The following is a 21,841-nucleotide window of genomic DNA, read 5'->3' as shown; positions in this document are numbered from 1 at the left end:
GGGTTATCTACAACCCAGGCAGGGGGAAGTGTTTTCTATTTAGCATACGGGAAGAACACAGATTTGGGCAGATGTCCCTGAGTTTATTTTATATTTGTGATAATAGTTTAAAGTGGGTTTGCTATCACCAGAGGCAGAACCTGGGCCTACCTGCTATTATCTGCATACAAATGCACTTTTCCAGATTTTAGAGACAGAAGAGACTAGAAGACAGTCCAGTGTGCATGACACCAGCATAAAAAGGCTAATTTTGAGAATCGTTATAGATTCTTTCAGTGATAAACACTAAAATATTCAGGTTTATGATTATCTGGTTACTCTAGAATATTCAATATGCTTATGTTGTGAAAGTAACTGGAATAAATGAAAATAAGTTTTAAAACCCCAGTAAAACTTTTACATCATACAACTCTGGTTAAATTTATTCAAACTCCCTCATCTATGTAAGCAATTGGACCCTAATTAAAGAATGGAAGGCATTCTACCAGGTTAGAAACAAATGAACGTAAGATACTACAAGTGCCCAGAGAGATTATTCAGGTTCTTTAAATTTACTGCTGAGCTGGGGTACCATTTCCTCTTTTCCTGGAGGCCCATGATCCAAAACTGGATGACTGTTAATATGTCATCATGGTTCACTGGACCACTGAGGACTACCACATTTCTCAGACAAAGATGGCAAGAAAACGTTATTTCAGTTAAGATTTATCTTGAGGGAGAATTTGTTTACTTTGTACACTTGGTGATGGTACAAAGTTACTCTGAATTAAATAAACTATTTCTGACCATAGAATATACATATTTCCAAATTGAAGAAAACTAAGTGGTTAAAAAAACCTGTAAAAGAAACGTTATATTTACAATTATTCTGATAAAAAACTCAAATGGCATTCTCTCACCATGCAACAGGCTTTAAAAAAATTGTTTTCATAAAATTAAACTTATCTGAAAATTTCCATGGATTCCTAAGATCTTCAAGTAAGCATATGAAAAGGCTTTAGTCGGGATACTCCAAAAGGTTTGAGAGTGTTAAGGCTATAGAGAAGAGTGAGAAGTTCTAGGATTTATAGGGAAAAAAGCTTCCAGGAGTTTTTTTTTTTTTTTATAAATAATAATAGCCACCATTTATTGAGCACCAATTTTGTTAGTGACTTAAACAGATGCTTTAATCCTTCCAGAACTTCCATGGGGTAGATATCACCATCCACATTTTAAAGAGGAGAAATTAAGGAAGACACAGCCTAAGTAGACCTTAAGTTATAGGGCTAGACCTTAAATTCTGGTGTCCCTTAGACTTTTCGATCATGCTGTTTCCTCTGGGCTCCACTGCCTTTAAAGTGGCACAAAACAAATACTGATGCTTGTCAATGACTCACTCAATTTAGTTTAAAAAGAATAAGATGTAATTAACTTTAATGAAAAATATAAATTCAACCTAAAAGTCTACTGAAGTTGGGCAGCATTATTTTTTTCAGAATCCATATGAAGGCAAAGAGCTAATTTTTATAGATATAATTTTGGCAGATACTTGATAGTCACACACATGCAGAATTTTAAAGGTTCATACTGTGTGGTAATTCTTTACATCTGCAATAAGGTTTACATAAAAGCTTGGTGTTCAATGTACCAAAGACTTTAAAGAACAGAAAACTGAAAGTGAATTAAATTATCCTTATAAAATTTATTAACTCGTAAAAAATAAATTTAAGAAAAATGTTATTTATAATTTCACAGTTTTCAATCCCAAGAGGACAAGAGCTCAATAATTTTATTTATAAGTATTCACATGTGAGGTAAAAAGCCTGCCTATATTTTTACAAAATGAAATGGTGTTAGTCATATTAGCAGACCCTCAATATTCAAGAGAAATATTTTGAAATTACTAAAGTTATTTTCAGAGCCAGAAGCCACAAGATGATGCATACATGTCTGTGAATATACTGGTAAAGGTTTTATTTTTGCTAACTTGTGTTTCTACCTTGAAATACTGAAATCTTTGTATTCTTTTTTGATAACTGAAGCTTGTTTATTCCTCCTTTTAGGTGGAAGTTTTCCATACTATTCCCCAAAGCTGAAATTATACGATTACATAGAAATATTCAAGCATAGGGTCAGGTAAAGAAAAGGTTCATAATTTGTTTTACAATAGAAATTTCATTAATATATTAAAATTTTTTTAAAAATTTAAGTGAATTTAAAATTTCTGTATCAGAGCTCTAAGTACAAACTCTTCCTCAAGTAAATCTTGTTTTGCATATATCTACCAATACAAAAGGCCACCAAGGTGATTGCAAGTATCCTTAGCAGCTGAAAAGAGAAAGTATCTGATTTAAATAAACCACAGTCATTTATGGATAATAGTCAATTCCACTGTCTTTCAGTTGCAGATAACATATGGACTATAAATGATAAAGGTTTCATAGTTTGTCCTGCTGCCTTCCAAGAATTAAGTTAAAAGGTTATCATAATATAAGCGTCGAATGGTATACTGTTGTATAAAGAACCAGAAGGTAGAGAGAACTGCTAAAACCATTTAAAATCAGGCTCAACAGTGACAGTGGCAATTTAAATCTCAGAAAATAGCAATGTGATTAAGATTTTCACTTTATCTTATTTCTATTTGCAGCAAATGTTATTTGCAGTATTAGTATTTTAAGATGGTATATCAACAACAACAACAACAATGAAAACAAGAAGAGTGTGAAAATCTTAAAGAGAAGCAGAGAGCAACTATCAAAGCATTCTTTCTGCATAAACACTAAGGTCAAGTTTCCACCTTAGTAACTGATTATAAATCAATGCTAACAGGTTGTTGCAATAACTTAAAAAAAAAGATTGTCTATTTAGATTTTTAATAAATTCGGATTGAAACAATATTACAACTAGAAATGCATTTCTAATAAATAAAATTAATATTTCTGTTAATTAAAGACATTTTCCAAAAATGTAAGCTATAAATTGGCCTTCTGACTATTCAGTAATTAAAAATAAGAGAGGGTATGCATTTAATAATGTGATGATAATCCAATGAATAGGTAAATGTAGACTCTGCTGAGGCATTATTATTATAAAAGAAAGAAAAAAACATTGCTTACAATCTCAGTAGGATATTTAGAATAGATGAGGGTGCAAATGCAAGCAGGACTGCACTAAGGAAAATTATAACTAACCAAACCAAACCAAACCCGCACAAAACAATTACCTCAGGTGATGCAAATCCTAAATATTCCCAATCCCATGTTCCACCAGCAAAGCTACAAAGAAATTAGACATACCATTTGATTTATTATCAGTACTACAAAGTACAAACAATCAGACCCTTGCCCTTTGAACATTACTTTTAATTCCTCTGCTTGGAACTTGCTTAACCAAAGATCAACTACTGAATATAATTTAAATGATTCTTTAATTTTTTCTTTCAAATTCAACATTGCTTTATGTTTGTATAAAATGGTGGAAAAATTAAAAATCACCATGCTATACCAGAGTATTTTACAATTGCTTCTATTTTTATTTTTAGGGGTTTATGTAAAAATAAAGGTCCAAGGAATTTCTAATGCTTATAATTAATATGAATAAGAAAATATGCTTCAATTTATAATGGCAGAAATAGTATAAGTGTCTGAAATAAAACAACGAAAACTCAACTGCTCTTTAATGGATGAATATGGATCACTTAAAAAACTTTACGAATATCAGATTTCTAATTTCTTTACAACTTCTTACCAAAAAATACAAATATGACCATAACAATTTGGCAAGGCTTCCAAATTCTACATTATAAGATGTTTTTGACTATCAAAATGATGCGTTAGAATACTTGTTGAATTATGAGTTCACTGAAGTGTGAAATTTACCTAGCCTAATTTAGTCTGAGAAACTATACAATGAAAAACAAAACAAAACAAAAAAATAGATATAGTACTGGGGAAAAAAAAACACCAAAAAGAAGTTAACATACTTTTATCAGCTATCCATATTTTAGGTATAAGTAACTTTTAGGAATATGAACCCTAGTTGGAGAAAAAAATAAACCTGCTAGCATTTGTGGCTGGTGTTAGGATGAGTTCCATGGTGTGTATCCTTTTCACCTGCGTCTTGGAGCTTCTGGTGAGTCTGCAGGAGCAACTCCCCGAGCCACAGATGCCAGGAACTCTTGCCTCTTCTGCTGTACAAGGCATGCTGCCTTGATTATCTTGTGGCGGGGTGTGCGAAGGTAAGGCCTATTGACTTTTTGGGCAAGGTCTTCAGTGACCATCTCTAAGTCTGTCTATGTTAAGAAGAGGAAAAAAAAAATTATAGGTTGAGTGGGTTAGTCAATAGCAAATCCAGTGTCTGTCTGGTTAAATCTAACTCTTTTGAAATCAGAAATTAATCCAAATTTTATATAACTTCCAATTTCACATATGTTTCTACTTCGCACATTTTAGGAAAATAGCATTCATTCAATAGGCATTTAGAGTAATGTAGTTGGTATGGATACAAAGAAGTAGTGAGTATAATATAGCAGCTGTATAAAAAAAATTTATAATTTGTCTGTGTGAAAAAGAACTAATAAATTTCAAGGCATTGTACATGTAAGTGCCTGACCACATGGTACAGACTATATGTAAATGCTGAAGGAATGTGAAGCAAGGCAAAACCTTTGTGATTTGGGGTTAGGTCTGGAAGGCCTCATGGAGAAAATGAATATTCAGCATTGAAGGAAATGTAAGATATAAATTAGTAGAGGGGAGTTCAAAGGGATGACATAAAAACAGTAGCAAGAGGAGAAAGTTTGGTGACTTCAAAAAAAAAGAGGAATGTACAATGAACCTGGTCAGCTACACTGATGTCAGTTTGCTGACATGTTTTGTTTTGTTTTTTCAAGTACTCTTAAGTTTTTCAGTTGTACTGTTAAAATGAACTGGCAAATAGCAACTTTCCTATCTAGTATGTAATGTGGTTTGTTTCGTTTTTGAAGATAAAATGCCTAATTACATAATCAGAATTAGGCCAGATTTCAACCTCAACCAGTTTAAAATAAAGAAATAAATGTGGGGGCTTCCCTGGCGGCACAGTGGTGGAGAATCCGCCTGCCAATGCAGGGGACATGGGTTCGAGCCCTGGTCCGGGAAGATCCCACATGCCGCGGAGCAGCTAAGCCCATGCACCACAACTACTGAGCCTGTGCTTTAGAGCCCGCGAGCCACACCTACTGAAGCCCGCGAGCCTAGACCCCAAGCTCTGCAACAAGAGAAGCCACCGCAGTGAGAAGCCCGCGCACTGGGACGAAGAGCAGCTTCCGCTCGAAGCAACTAGAAAAAGCCCACACACAGCAACGAAGACCCAACAGAGCCAAAAGTAAATAAATAAAATAAAAGAAGAAAAAAGAAATAAATGTGGTAGGAAATGTTTGCATAGCTCAGAACTCATTCAAATCTGCACAGTGACAAATTCAAACATAAAGAAAATTTCAGTTTATTATCGGTAACTTTTCCTTTAAAAACCATTCTGAAAACAGAAACAAAATTGTTTATTAATTACACTCAAGTAAGATAAACCTTAGTTATAAAGTGGTTGAAAAAGGAGAAAATCTGTTTTTCATAGTAACTGCATTTAAATTTAATAAAAAAGACATCTTACTTGCATGAGTTCAAAAATTTCTTTCTTTGTGCTTTTAGGTTCTAAGAAAAATCCATATGGATAAGAACACTTGAGAATGCGTCGAGTTTTTAAGAGTACATGAACTGCATCTTCGATGAAAGTGGTATCTGGACAGCCTCCTTCAGCTATAAAGTAAACCAGGCACAGTGAAAAAATTTTTTTTGCAAATACACTATTATAAAATTAAACAGCTAAGTTTTCTTAAAAGAAAGAAAAAAGAACAAGGATCCCTAAGAAGAAACTGAAGTAGCTATATGATAGTATTTATTTGAACTAGACTAAAAACCTACATAAAACACTCATACGTTTTGCATTTAGGTGACGTGTATGCATTTATAAATGGAGCACACCCTGCAGTAGCCCAGGAATACTGATGGCAGTCATGAAGGAATGCATACATTGATCCTGGATTCTGTTCTCACCCTGTGAGTAAACAAATCTAGCTTTAGGTTAACTCAAAGGTTCCATGTTTTACTAAGTTTTTTAGGTTATCCCTAGCAGAATTCTACTCATTAAGAATTAGAACAAATGCCTTGCTAAGTTGCTTGCTAAAAAAAAAAAAAAAAAGCCTAATTATAAATTATGCTTCTGCAAAAACAACATTGTAAGGTAAAAGACACAACATTCTGGGGAACAACTGGGTAACTAATGCTAGTTAATAAATACTCCAGGGAGAGAAAGAGAGAAAGGGAGGAAGAGTGGTTTTATGTCTTCCTTTCCAAATCTTCTATCTTTTAATTCTTTTTTATGTCTTACTATGCTGTCTAGAACCTCCAGAAGGTTGAACAGAAGCAGTAGTTTACATCTACAAATACTTATGTATATTTAGTATGTTTTGGGCACTGTTCTAGGTACTAGAGATACGTCTGTGATGGAATAGACTGTAGAACCTGTGAGGACTTTTTCTTTCAATTTTTACTGTGGACAATAATACTTCAAGAGTTTGGTATTGGCTTGATATAGTTATGTCATTACTACAGTCTAAGAACTAGTAATTAACAAGGAGACTAAGCTGCTACTGATGCTTTTTGTCCCACTCTAATTTATTTAACTTATGGTTATTGTTTTAATTAGGAAGTTATCCTCATGAAAATGGTGTTAGTACTCATTACTTTTATAAAATGGAGCAAACACAAGGGTAACTGATTCCATTTTAGGCTTAAAACCTTTTATATATAAGCTGTGATTATTTAAAAAATGTGACTTTTTAGGGACTTCGCTGGTGGCACAGGGGTTAAGAATCTGCCTGCCAGTGCAGGGGACATGGGTTCGAGCCCTGGTCTGGGAAGATCCCACGTGCCGCAGAGCAACTAACCCTGGGCACCACAACTACTGAGCCTGTGCTCTAGAGCCTGCAAGCCACAACTACTGAAGACTGCGTGCCTAGAGCCCATGCTCCGCAACAAGAGAAGCCACCGCAATGAGAAGCCTGCGCACTGCAACGAAGAGTAGCCCCTGCTCGCCACAACTAGAGAAAGCCCGCACGCAGCAACGAGGACCCAAAGCAGCCAAAAAAAAAAAGTCACTTTTTAAAACAAACATGCCAGAACCTGTACTCTGTGTGGTCACTGAGATATTATATTTTAATTATGTAACTAGTATTCAATCCATTTTTAGGAATGTTCTTTTTGAACTTCCATTTTAGGAACCATAAGTAAGCCCTATCTCGTGACTTTGCTTTTTGACTCCAATGTCCGCTATTTACCAGTGACATGATTTCTCCCAAAACTGTACTTGACTTCTCTTCTATACTAGGCACTCTGCTAAATTTTCTCAAGAATCTTTGGGAATTCAGTTACATGACAATTTGATGGCTTGTGAATCTTGCTCCTTTGACTAGGTCAGGGATGCCTTTTTGGGCCCATTCACTTTTCCCAACATTGTAGAGCATCATCAGCAGTGGCACAGAGTAAGCAAAACCACAATGTGTGTTTATCTGCCAGCAGCAGAGCTTGCACTAAGAGGAGCAGGTGACGTAAGCAAGGTGGAAAATCTTACCAGAGGCCTCAAATGCTAAACTACACTCTGGGCTTCTGAAAACTCCAAACTGCCAAATGAGCAAATGGAGATAAGGTATTCTTTTAAGGGTCTTAACCTCCTACCAATGAAGTGACTTAAGCATGACAGCTATTTTATATTAATTATCACACATATCACTTATAACTTACTTTCTCTGAGAGCTCTACTCAATTGCTCCATCTTTTCTTTGGCTGTTTTAAGAAGGCGTTGTTCTAACTAAAAGAATAGAAATAAATAAATATATCATTTTCTTTATTTATTCACAACAGTAGAGTTTAGCACATTTGAAATGATTTGGGACATACCTGATAGCTATGTTCATGATTTTTAAATCTTGTGTAGTAGTGCATAAATCTGTCAAGTTCCTGAAATCGTTTATGCTTTTTCTCAGCCTAGGAAACGAAAGTTCACAAATGACATTTATAAATAAAAGTACTAGCTATTAAAATTGTTTTTTTTTGATCACTTCAAAATTTTATTAGTAACAGATAGTAGTGCATACAGATTTATCGATTATTTTGTTGAGAAAATAATAACCAATACATTTTAAACGCTTCCCAGAACAAAGTCTTGTATTTGTATTCTCTGTGACAAACCACTGAATCCGCAATTCCCAGAGTGTAAGGTAAATATGTCTCTCAAACCTTAAGTTCATTAGATCTTCAATGTTTTATTATGTTGTTTATTGCTATAAACTGAAATGTGTCCCCCATCAATTCATATGTTGAAGGTGTAACCCCCAATGTGACTATATTTAGAGATAGGGCCTGTGAGATGATAAAGGTTGAACAAGGTCATTAGGGTGGAGATCTAATCCAATAGAGCTGGTGCCCTTATAAGAAGAGGAAGAGACAACAGAGCTTGCTCTCTCTCCTTCCTGTGAGGACATAGCAAAAAGATAACTGTCTATAAGCCAGGAAGAGAGTCATTGCCAAAAACCGAATTGGTAGAAATCTTGATCTTGGACTTCCTAGTCTCAAGAACTATGAAAAATAAATTTTTGTTGTTTAAGCCATTCAGTCTGTGGTATTTTGTTATGGCAGCCAAGCAGACTAAGATACTTATTATAAACAATAACATAATATTATATTGTTGATATAATGTTAAAATTGTTTTTAAGTCATTTTAGAGACATGCTGGGATATGTCTTGTCTAATCTTCACCAATATAAAAAAAGGAAAATTAAAAGCTCAAGTTTATAGAGCTATTTTGTTTAAATTAAAGGCTACTCTAAAGTGTATTGAATTAAAATGCCTCATTACAATAAGATAGGAAAAGAAGAAATGAAAAACACTGCCACTGGTATTAAGTGGCTTAGAGATCTTGGCTTCTACAGTTCTCTTTACCTCCACAGTCATTTCCTTGGATTGTTCCTCTACATGCTGAATGACTTCATAGCGAGTACATCTGTAATAACCTCCTGTGGAAGAACTATGTTTTTTCCATTCTTCTAGGCAAATCCAGCAAAAGTCATACTTGCACTTCAAAAGAAAACATATATGCAAATATCGCCCCATGTTAATATGCAAATTATTTTCTAAATTCCTGTCAACCAATTTGTAGAGATTAAACAATCCTGCCTGTGTGACCAGGAACAAATCTTCTCAAAGACACACCCTCCTCTTTTTGAGGTTTTCTCTGGAGACCTTATGTGCGCTATGGAAAGATGTGGGGGTAGTTTAAAGTTATTGCTTATAAGGATAAATTAAAATCATAATATTATTAAGTAATCTCAAGAAAGCTTGAAAAATATCAATGGGATATTCTTTCCAAATAATAAACCAGATCCTGACAAATGTTTCATTTTTCAGGTGCATAGTAATCTTACCTTGGTCTATAAAGCTCCACCAGTGTATTTGAAAACTTCTGTTGACTTTGACAAACTGATTTTTAAACTGGGAATAAGTTAAAAAGGCCTCTAATCAGAACAGCTAACATAAAACCTATTTCTCATTAAAAAAAAAAATTCTCTTTCTTAATTACCATAATTTGCAGACAATGCCAAAAAATATGAGTATTCCAGTATGAAAATATATCTTTTTTTCTCTTAAATGCTTATGGATTTTGAGTCAGAGAGATCTTTCCAATTTAAATCTATGTTTTCTCCTGGTACTTTTAGAGTTTGTTTAAAAAAATATTTAAATATTTGATCTGTTCAGAATTTATTTGGGTATTCAGTATGAATTAAACTTTATTTTTTTCCACATAGCTGCCCAGTTGTCTCAATACCATTTACTGAACAGTCCATGTTTCTCTACTGGTTGGAGATGCCTCCTTTACCATATACTGAATTCCCATTTATGTGTCTATTTTCTGGGCTTTCTTTCTATTCTGTTTCATTGATCTGTAGATTCATGTACCAGCACCATGCTGTCTTAATTACTGAGCCTTTATAGTATGGGTTACTGTTTGACAAGGCTAGTTCCTCCTCACTGTTCTTTTTCAGAGTTTTCTGGCTCTTCTTACTTTGTTTTTCCATGTGAACTTTTAATTAGCTTATCTAGATGCAGAAACAAAACCTGTTGGTATTTTTGTTGGAATCTTTCTATCCAAGAACTTTGTTATCTTTCCATTTGTTTGTCATCTTCTGTGTCCTACAGATAGGGGTCTTAACATTTTCTTCATGTAAGTCTTATCCATTTCTTAAGTTTCTTTCTAGATAAATGAGGTCTTCTTTTTCAGTATATATTCTATCTGAATGTTACTGGCACACGTGAAGGCTATTACTCTCTGCATATTACTTTTGTACCCTGCTAGTTAATTGAATTTTTATTGTTTGCAATAGTTTTTCAGTTGAGTCTTGTGGGCTTTCTAGGTATACAATCATGCTGGCTGTAAAAATTGACAATTTTCCCACCTCATTTCTAATTTTTATATCCCCAATTTCTTTTCATTGTCAAATTATGTTGACTGGTATCTCCAGTCCAATGTTAATAATATTTGTCATGGGGAGTATCTTTATATTGTTCTCAATTTTAGTGAGAGTACCTCTAGTTTCCCCACTAAATATCATGCTAACTTTTGGACTAAGATAGATTTATTTTTATCATGCTATTGCGATAAAAGGAAGAATCTATCTATTCCTATTTCTTTGTGTGTCTTATAAAGAATGGTTGTTGAGTTTTTGTCAAAGGCCTTTTTGGCATCTACAGAAAATTTACATGGTTTTTCTTCTTGTATCTACCACTAAAATGAGGTACAGTAATAGCTTTCTAAATATCAAACCATTCTTGTATTCCTGGAATAAACCCCACATGATTAATTGGTCTTTTTTTAAAATTAAAAACATGTTTTTCATTGAAATATAATCGATATTCAATTATTCTTCTAATGCACTCTGCTAGATTACATTTGCTAATATCTGTATTTTCCCCTCCAATATCTTATTTAGGACTCATGCATTCTTCTTCATAAATAAGACAGATCTACAGTTTTAATTTTTATAATCTTGTCAAGTGCTGGTATCAAGGTTCTACTCAGTTTATAATAATAATTTGAAAGTTTCCATTTTCTTTTTTTTCTTTTTGTCCTGGAAACAGTCTGAATCACATTGGAGTTACCTATTCTTTAAAGCTTTGATAAAACTCTATTGTGAAACTGTTAGGGCCTATTGCTTTTAAAGGAGAGATCACTGAAAAACTCTTTCTTCTACGGAGTGAGTTTGTTTGGATATTTCTTCTAGAGTTAGTTTCAATAAATTATATTTTCTTGGAAAATCAGTCCATTTCAAAACCAAGTTCAAATTTATCTGCAAGAGTTGAGCAAAGTTATCTCTTATTATTATTTTACTTTGCTTTGTTTATTGATTAGTCCCCTTTTAAAAAATTATTTATTTATTTATTTATGGCTGCCTTGGGTCTTCGTTGCTGCACACGGGCTTTCTCTAGCTGCAGCCAGCGGAGGGCTACTCTTTGTTGCGGTGTGTGGACTTCTCATTGCGGTGGCTTCTCTTGTTGTGGAGCACGGGCTCTAGGCGTGCGGGCTTCAGTAGTTGTGGCATGCGGGCTTCAGTAGTTGTGGCTCATGGGATCTAGAACGCAGGCTCAGTAGTTGTGGCACACAGGTTTAGGTGCTCCGTGGCATGTGGGATCTTCCCGGACCAGGGACTGAACCCGTGTCCCCTGAATTGCCAGGTGGATTCTTTACCACTGCGCCACCAGGGAAGTCCCAGTCCCCTTATTTCTTATATTGTGTATTTGAACTCCCTCACCCCCACATTTTTCTTATTGCAAGCTTTGTGGTTTATCTTATTTTTTTTCCTTCAGAAAACCACTTTTGGATTTATTTATTAGTTGTATTGTTTTTCAGTTTTTGACTCACTGATTTCTGATTAAAACAAATTCTTCTTCCTTGTTTTCAAGTTTGTATTTCTTGAGTCATATCCTTAATTCATTCCTTATTTTGTATCATTTTAAGTGAATAAGGCTATGCACATTTCTGAATTGCTTTAAATATAGCCCTCAGGTTCTGAAAAAGTAGTTATTTATAGAAATTCTTTAATTTCTATTTTATTTTTACTCACGAGTTGTTTGAGAGATTTTAAATTTCCAAATGAAAAGGCTTTTTGTAACTTTATTATTCATTTCTATTTTATTCCATTATGATCAGAGAATGTTGATTACACCACTCTATTTTCTAGATAATTATTTAGATTTTCTTTGATGATCAATGGTTAATTTTTTTGGTGAATGTTCCATGGGTACTTGAAAATATGGCATGAGTCCATCTTTTCAGGATACAGAGTCTGAATATATAGTAATCAGATAATACCTTAGTCATTATGTCAAGTCTTATCTTCATTAATTTTTTCTCTACCTGGTATGTCACGAACAGAGAGCTGAATTAAAGTCTCTGTCCTCATTTAGCCCTTCACAAACATGTACTTACACAATAAATTGTGTACTTGTTTCAAGGTTCTGACAGTACGCAAGTTCTTTTGTTGCCTGCTAAAAGCAAACCTTGTGCCTGATTTGATCCAAGTACCCTTCAGTACAGCTCCATTGATCTCTCAAAATTAGTGGCAAAACTTTCTACAAACAGCAAAATTTTACATTCTATGGTAAGAAAAAGAATATAGAACTTTAATAATTTTTTATTTTTTAGTTGCAGCATAGTTTTCCACAGAGCCAGATCAATAAATTACTGTAAGTGATTTAAAATGTGTAAGGATGCAATATTTAAATAGCTTCCTGAAAATTATCTAAAGGGAAATGAATAAAGAGAGTTTTTAAAATAAATGAACTTATTTTTATAGGGCCAAACCTGTCATTCTTTTAAAATGTTTAACAATTTGATTCCAGAAAGTAAAAACTATCTACTGAGTAGTAATCAATATTGAAGCATTAATAAAGGTATATTATGATTTAGTCATTGTGTTAGAAAATAGATTCAATTACATATTACCTGTTGTCCCACATTTTAAAAAAACTATAAAAGTATAAACACTTTCACTTCCTAGATGTCTCCTTTTATGTCATGAGAATTACTCATCAGTTTCCTTTGTTCAATGCAAATACTTCAGATGGTTAAATAAGACTACATTTACATAGTATGTAAGTAAATGTTTCTTTTATATGCAAATGAAGTTTAAGCAAAATCTGTTTAAGATAAATTACCTTACATCATTAGCCTGATTAATTCATGAAAATATTCATTCACTCAATACATATCTATCAACTACTTACTGCTGGTAGGTGCTATGACTGAAATAAAGGTAATGTTGGATCCCGCCCTTTTATTAGTAGCCCAACTGCTGATTTTTATGGTCAACATGTATTTTTTTTTTACACATCTATGTAGCCTATATCAGACTGTCCAAGAAAAAACTAATATGGATGTTGGACATAGGACTGCATATAAATGAAATAATTTTGGCCTGATCAGCTAAACTAATAAGCAATTCTGAGCATTTTACTCAGAACACTACTAAGTTTTTCTTCTTAGGAAATCATTACTGTCTCACTAAGACAATTCATTCATGTTAATTTATTATAATATAAAATCATCTGGTAACTGTCATTATTTTTGAAGTCATAATAATAATGATCATTAGTTTCAAGGTAAAAAATTAAGAAGTACTTAAAGAGAAGATATTGATGTATTTTACTGAAATCTTAACTATGTGGGTTTCTTTCACATCCTAAATTAGAAAAATTATATTGCTCTTCTCTCAATAGTTTTAAATAATTATTTTTATATACATGGCATTCCCAAGGAAAAGGAAAAAAACTGAGATATTACAGTTAAGCAAAAATGTTCATAAATGTAGGCATGGATTAATAAAATATTATTAACTTAATTCCAGAATATTTGTTTTAAATATGGTAGTTTCTTTCTATGCAATCTAGGTCAGGAAGGTAGCCTTCTAACAGTAATTATTTATAATAATTTTTAGCCAAGTGACATTTTCATTTTCAATATAGTAATGAGTTACTTATTTAATTGATGATTTCATTAGCAAACCTGCCCACTGTTTCGGGCACCTTTCTTATATAGACACCAGGATTTAAATTTGGACTTACGGGGATTGCTTGGGGCCTGACTTGGACCTTGAGACTATGCTGTGTGCTCCAAAATCAGCTTTTCAAGAGATCTATGTAAGGTAGCACTCGATCATTTAACATTATTTATATATACACAAAACTCTCTCAGAATCCTCACTGGGGGAGTGGGTGACTGGGAGGGAAGGACTCAGGCATTTCTGATCTGGCCAAGTACCACTGAATCCTTACCTTTATTTTTAACATTCATCATGATTGTAAAATTTAGTAATATAAACCAACATTTATGTTATTTAACAAAGAATGTAGAATACAATCTTCTAGAATCCATCTGAAAGCCAATAAGATACCTATGCTTACAGCATTTCTTCTTTGGATTCACAATCAAATGAAGGTTCTAACTGCAAAGCATGTATTGTACAATCCTCTTTAACTTACCTTAGCACACTGCATGTGATTGCATCCCTCATTCTTCTGTATTGGAGACTTACAGTTAGCACAAGGCTTGGAGTTAGTTAACAACCAGAGACAGTTGGCAGCATCCTCATAAGCTTCACTAACTCCCACAACTTTGGGATATAAAGCACAAATACAGAAATAAATGATTTAGTGTACAACTCCAGATGGAAAAACACTCAAAGTTTTCTTTGCAGGCTGTCTCTCAATTTTAAATATATACTTATTTTCCTATTAGGGTCTATGGCAAAGTTTTTACCCATGATTATTTAAGACAAAATAAAAATGAATCCAATGACATGTCTGAAAGTAAATTCATCATTTCCCCCAAATCTGCTCCTTTCTCTATCTCCTGTCCTGTTAAATGATATGATCTTCTACCCAGAATAGATCCAGGAAGAGCATGATCTTGGACACCTTCCTCTTTCCCTCATCTACTGTGTCCCATTGATTCTATCTCTTCCTCTTTCATATCCATCTTCTCTCCATTCCCACTTCTTACTGCTTTAGCTAGGATCGTCCACACCTTCTTCCCAGACAATTAAAACACAGAAACCAACCTAGCTCCCAGATCCTTCTCCGCCCACCCTCACAACCCACACTATATTGCCTCTATAAAGTGATCTTTTAAAAATACAAATCTTTAAATCTTCTAATTGCTCCCCACTGACTACAAGATAAAATCAAACTGTTTTAGCAAAGAATACAAAGCCCTTCATGATTTGGCCACTAACTACTGGTAAGGTCCTCCCACCCTCTATCCCCACACTAACCTTATACTCTTCATCATCTTAAACTCTGTTTATTCTACTTTAATTTGAGATCTGCACTCTTAAAGAATGCCAGGGTTTTTAAAGACTCTAACTTTTACATTTTATGTTCTATAAATCTCCACCACCACGCATGCAGAGATTTAGGGGCTGGAGAGAGTGGTAGACACATAATTAAAAAATTATTTTTTCCTGCAAGAATGACAGTAATGAAGTTTGTTTTCTAACTTCAAGTACATAGGGAAGTTCTATCTTTTCTTTACTGAAAGAGATGTCTGAAAATCACTTTGAAATCCTTAAGAGTAGTCCATTCAGTTAAGACCCTCATTATATGCAGATATTCTAGGAAGGGTTGGGTAACAGGTTAGCCCTACTGTTGAAAGCAGGGGAGAAATCAGAAGTTTTGAAGTTTAAAAGAAAAAGTTACTCAACCTCCAGATTTAAATCCCTGGAGAGGAAAGGCGACAAAGGTTTGGGCTGTCTGACCCCTGGGAACTGGCTCTGCATATGAACTGGAAGAGATGAGCACCAACAACAGCCCTTTGATGGAGCCTAGCAGTGGAGGAGTGGAGGCAGGGGGTGTCTTGCTGCAAGGAACCCTGGGTGCCTACCGACTTAAGTTTGTGTCAACAACAGAACAGCAGCTACTGCTGGACTGTAAAGCACTGGTTTTCAATTCCACATAGCAGAGAGAAACAATAGCAGCAACGAACTGCTCAGACTGCACTCCATTTCTAAGGCCACTTGGTAGAAGATGGTTTGATTAGGGTGTGGTGCAGAGCATGCTCAGATAATTTGGTGGAGAACAGGAGTTTCAGAAGGAACATACTATACTTAATGGCTATGAAGGTCAGCTGTGAAGGTAATGCTGTTTACAAAGGGTACTGCTATAAAACCTAATCATTAAGTACAGTGTCTAATTTTTGTTTAAAGTAGTGGCCTTTCTCCTCCCTTTAGCATCAACATTATTTTTAGCTCAGAGTCTCCAACATATTCTTATGACCTTTATTGTCCATTGTTATAATAAATAAAGCACAAAGCCATTAAAACAAAGCAGCTGTGTGGCCTGCAACATTAACAGTTTTATTCTCCTACCCTTGGAGAGAATGCTAGTTTCTGACTGCATTCTAGAGGATTACATGAAGTAAATCATGTTCAGAATATAACCTTAGTACAACAAAAACTTGAACGGGAAGAAATGCCTTTACTACCTGTGCTCTGAACATGCTCATTTCATACATCTGCCCTTTGTACATACTTTTCTCAATACCTGCAATACCCAAACTCCCTTCAATCTACCTGGTGAGTCTTCTCCATCCCTACTGACTTCCAAACTCTTCACTTCAGATGCATGTCTAATATAGCTTGATCTTCTTTCCTTAATAATCTAGTGTGCTTTTAGGTCTCTTTGTAAGAAAAATTAACTTCATTTAATCACGTATTACAGTATAAAAATCTCAGATCTATTAGTAGAATCAACATGTGCTCAAGTGAAAACAAAGTTGCTTTTAAAGACTGAATTCTTAAAAGACTACTGAATTTCATTCAATAACCATTACTGAGTATGTACTATGAAAAAAACTGGTCTTAAATTTTTATAAATTAACTATCATTTCACAGAAAATATAATCATTCCTGCTTCTTGCTCTGATAAGCTGCAATACAGGCAGTTTCAGTACTGAAAAACAGTATTTCAATCTTTATATGGAATTAATTCTTTCAACTGAGCTCAGTATATTTTCTAATATTTTTCTGATCAATTAGATTTTGTCACTCCTTTTAAGTCTCATAACTCAAAGACTTTGGAAAACTAGGGATAAGGGAGAAAACGATCTCATGAATCTACAAGTTCGGTTGAAAATTCTTATGCCAAAGATATGTGACCATGACCCAAATTAATATGTGAACCCAATACAGCATTAAATCATACTTTTCTTTTTTGGAGTATTATTTTTGTATATTTAACAGTGATGTTCTACTTAAGTATTACAGTGGCCTGTTATTGTTTGCTTTAGGCCTTACCCTAAATTTCATAAACTTAAAAGTGGCCATTAATAGTCTGCTGGTTACCGCCAAGTTTCACTGTGGTGATTACACATCAGTACAGTGAGACAACTTTTTCTCAGCAATGGGGAATTTTCTCTGCAGTCTTGGCTTTGGCTCCCTTTGCAGTGGACCACTTGCGGGTGTCCTGGGTCTCTTGCCTCCTATCCAATTTTCTAAAGTTCCTCCATCTTTCTGAATTAAAATCCTATTTGGGACTCTTTGAGGACTATCTTCAGTTTTTACTTGAGGTCTCCCTATCTCTCGCCACCAGAGGTAACCACGTATACACTGTGTTCGTATACACTGTGAACGTATACACTAGTTCTTCTATTTCTCTTCTGTCTTCATTATCAGGATCATTATCTTATGCAAGGACAATCTGTCACAGTCCCTCCAAAAATCTGTACTGACTAGCCAGGTCATTCTCCTTCTTCTTCTCTAATAAGACTTATTTGTGAATATGGAATGATTGATCCAATTTTACATTGGCAAGGGATAACTAAAAATAGTCACCCATTTCAAAATACTTGCTTTATATCTCAAATCACATACTTCTGGCCATTTTCTCCTCAAGAATTAAATACTATACTAATTACTTCTTGTGGTGCATTAACTCTTTTAGGCAACTGGTAAGTACACTAGATTAATAACTTAATAAAATGAAAAGTTATCTTCTTACTTCTCCTGTAAACACCTTTCCTCTCCCATCTGTATTGGCTGTCTTGTTCAAGCACTTATGTTCTCTCACCTGGACATGCTGAAGTTGTCTCAGAAACAGCTTTCTTACCTAGTATCTCAATAGCCCCTAATTCATCATCCACACTTCCACCTGAATGATTTTTCTAAGCAAACATCTTCAGTTATCACTTTCCTACTCAAAACTCCTTTGTGGTGTCTTGGGGTAAAGTCAGACCTCCCAGCATTACATATAACCCCCACCCCTGCACATGCAGTCTCATCTCTCACTGTACCTTTGCACTGGTTGAACTGAATTATTTGCAGTCCTTGAATACGCCATGCTATTTCACAGCCCTACTTTACCATGAGCCTAGAATGCCCTTCCTATTCTGGTCTGTGTGAAGAACATCTATCAGTTTTCAATACACGGCTTATGTATCAATTATTTTATAAAGCTTTCCTTACCTCTTTCCTAGATGATCTCCTAACTAATCTGCTCCTTTGTCCCTCCCCTCCCTCACAATGAATCACAGGTATACTGTTCTCTCACACCATCTTTATACTTATTTTTCTGAGTTTTGTACATACCTGTCTCCAACTCTAAAATGTAAATTTCAAGAGCATAGAGGGCATCTTATTTCTGTACTCTAACATAAAACAGCACTAAATAAATGCTAAACACATAATGAAGATACTATTTAAAAGCAACAAGTTACTCCTAAGTTTTCTCAGCATTTTTTCTGAGCTGGAGACAAGCACTTCTAAAAGCCACTGGACATCTCCACACATATGTCCTGTAGGTACCTCAGGTGCAAAATGCCCACAACAAAATTCATTATTTTCCCCTGAAAATTACTCCTTTACCTGAATTTCCTAATTTCACCAATGACATCATGATCTACCCTGTGACCCAAACTAAAAATTCACCTTCCTACTTGTGACCTAACTCTCCTTTAGTCTACCCTTCCTAGTTATCAGTTATCTTGATAAAAATATCTTTAACAATGCCACTTCCCTATTCAAAAAATGCATTCTATGGCTTATTCTGTTAATAGGAAAAATTCAGACAATTTGGCAAGAACCCTCACAATCTGGCAACACCTACCTTTCCAGCCTCATCTCTCACAAATGTCTCCCCTGGACCATAATTTTAAACTCCACAGAATGTATAAAGAAATGCAGGTAGGTGGGCAATAGCAAGCCATCTCTAATAGAAATATAGATGTTTCTAGGTGTCAGAAGCAGGAGAAGAAAACAAAATCCAGTCGTCTTGTCATGTTTAAAGGTGTTGCAGGGTAATGGTATTAATCTCTTTATGGAACTCACACACATAGACATACCCATACACAGATAGGGCTAATGGGTGGGTATCCAGAGAGCAATGGCAAGCTCTATCTGGTATTCAAGAGAGAGATACAATGAACCTGGGGAACAAGAACAATCTATACAAATCTTTTTGATTTGGGAAGCAGGTACTCAAAAAATATTTGTTGACTGAATGATGAATGTTCAGGACAGAAATGATTAATCAGCCCTCACTAAAAAATATCCTAAAATTATCCACTTCCCTTTGCTCCCATTTAAAGGACATGAGCCTTATCATGTGAAAGGGATCGCCCTCATTGTCAATGAATAAACTGGTATTCTGGTTTACCTAAGTAGTGTCTTTTCCATGGATCTGAATAACCCCGAGTCAGTACACAAAATCGATCTTGTGAATATAAACTGCTGAGAATAATCTCTCGGGCAATGGTATATTGCCCAATATAATACAAGCCTTTAGGGACTCATGGCTGCCAGCCAGTCTCTCCCAGTGTCACTTCAGCTGCTGACATTACCCACCACATCTCTCCTTCTGTGGATATGCTGAAACCCAACTCATATCTTGCTGCTGTCAGGAAGATTCCTTAACATCCTCTGTCCCCAATCTGAGTTAGTTGTTTCTGTTTTTGCATTCTCATCTTTATCCAACTGTGTTAGTTAACATATGATACTGTAATTATCTGACTGCTTCCCTTCTAGCCTCTGTACTCTTTGAAGGCTGGCATCATCTTTATTATGTGCTTTGCTCATAATAAGTGTAGATGAAGTTTGTGAATTCTTAATCCTCATCTGCAATACTTCAAACTAACACCATTCTTTAAAATGTTAAAAACCACCAAATTAGTTTTCATTTATATTAATTTTATGACAGTTGTCATAAAATATTTACTTCAGGAGGTGAGAAATTATGGCAAAGCAGATATATCTACTTGTCAAACATGGGAATTGCTATTAGGAAGGCTAATTCAAGCCCATTCTGTTTCCCCTGTGTCACTCAATCCAATCTGTTAGCTTCCTATCTGTACAATGGGACAACCAGCATCAATCTCATAGCATTTGTGTGAGGATTAACAGAAGTAATATATTTATAGACATCTCAGTAAAAATTAGTTATAGACATGGCATTTAATGTAAGTAAATCTACAGAACCACATAAGAGCAAGAAATTAACTTGCCTTATCCTCCACTGTAAGTTTCCAAGGAAATAAGAAGCTTCCTCTCAGTACAGATCATACATTTCTTCTCATGAAGTACAGAAAAGCTAGTTAGCCCACCCCAGGATAAAAGGGAAGGACTATAGGAGCAGAACTTAAATGTGACCCCTGTTTACCCTGGAGTCCTAATAAGTCCGTTAGAAACATGGAACCTGTCTATGCTTTCCCCACCCCAGGATCTCCAAAAGGATGTTGGTTAGAGGGGTTAAAAAGGCGGGCTCTCGCATTAACAAACTTGAAAACTTAAAACTTCATTTTTAAATGAAGACTCTAAGAAATAAAACCACGTTATCTTTTGAATGCTATTATAAAATATGTAGCTATCTAAAATTCCTCTTACGTTCTTCTGGTTTCATTTCAGTTATTTTTTGTAGCCAATTTTTCCATGTTTGGCAGTCACAAGGCTCATGGGCTTCACCAAGGCACTCCCTAAAGAGGAAAACGTGGAAAAGGCAATTTAAAAGTATCCTTCATCAACATCAAGGTAAAAGCACAGGTGGGAAGTACTGTTCCAAATGTAAAGTTGAGAACACTGAGGCACAGTGACTACTGAGAGATGAAGCATTTCAATAGAGGAACTGGAAGCATGATTCTAAAGCTCAATACCACTAGGACAGATTTTCTTTCATCAGTACATTTATTCACACATTTTAAAAAGTTCCAAATAGATTACCTAATATTTATAATTTAGCCTCTCATGCCTTAAGAGCTGTAAAGTATTTTTTATCAATTGGGTTCTGTCTCACTAATAGTTTAAATTCTTGCAATTCAATGGGTGTTCCCCTGCCCAGCAGCATTGCCATTACTCAGGAGCTTGTTAAACATGCAGAAGAGCAGGCCCCATGAGACCTACTGATTAGAATCTGCATTTTATCAAAATCACCATGTGACCCTTCTGCATTTTAAAGTTTGGGAAGTACTATTTTACATCACATTCTTGTCATTACTTTTACCTCTGAATCCCCAAGTAACAGCAAGGGCAATCTAACTTACTTTCAAGTTTGATAAATTCCAATTTTCTGTCTTATTGGAATTTGGCAAATTTTTATTTAAATAATTAAAACTGTAGCAATATATTATTTGTAACTTAATTATATATTCTTTCTATAGGTATATAAAAGTCAAACATTAGGGACTTCCCTGGGGGTCCACTGGCTAAGACTCTGTGCTCCCAATGCAGGGGGCCCAG

The 21,841-nt window shown here is 34.9% G+C and overlaps 1 protein-coding gene across 9 annotated transcripts in view; it reads right to left on the bottom strand.

Moving 5' to 3' along the window:
- Window positions 1-21,841, bottom strand: part of ANKIB1 (ankyrin repeat and IBR domain containing 1) — a 158,751-nt gene that overhangs the window by 6,554 nt on the left and 130,356 nt on the right. For 8 of the 9 annotated variants that reach the window (XM_089917621.1, XM_089917623.1, XM_022585669.2 and 5 more), the window contains 8 exons: window positions 20,993-21,081; window positions 14,604-14,734; window positions 9,012-9,146; window positions 7,971-8,057; window positions 7,815-7,881; window positions 5,626-5,771; window positions 4,092-4,270; window positions 3,203-3,254 (listed from right to left, as the gene is read on the bottom strand). In XM_089917621.1, coding sequence (XP_089773747.1) covers window positions 3,203-3,254; window positions 4,092-4,270; window positions 5,626-5,771; window positions 7,815-7,881; window positions 7,971-8,057; window positions 9,012-9,146; window positions 14,604-14,734; window positions 20,993-21,081 — 886 coding nt within the window. The remainder of the gene's footprint in view (window positions 1-3,202; window positions 3,255-4,091; window positions 4,271-5,625; window positions 5,772-7,814; window positions 7,882-7,970; window positions 8,058-9,011; window positions 9,147-14,603; window positions 14,735-20,992; window positions 21,082-21,841) is intronic. The other variant, XM_089917622.1, reaches the window with a different exon arrangement.

This window comes from Delphinapterus leucas, chromosome 9 (assembly GCF_059928025.1).
Source record: "Delphinapterus leucas isolate spDelLeu-1000000601 "Yukka" chromosome 9, BTC_Dleu_Yukka2, whole genome shotgun sequence".
Taxonomy (NCBI): domain Eukaryota; kingdom Metazoa; phylum Chordata; class Mammalia; order Artiodactyla; family Monodontidae; genus Delphinapterus; species Delphinapterus leucas.
This window is presented reverse-complemented; position numbering and strand designations above follow the sequence as displayed.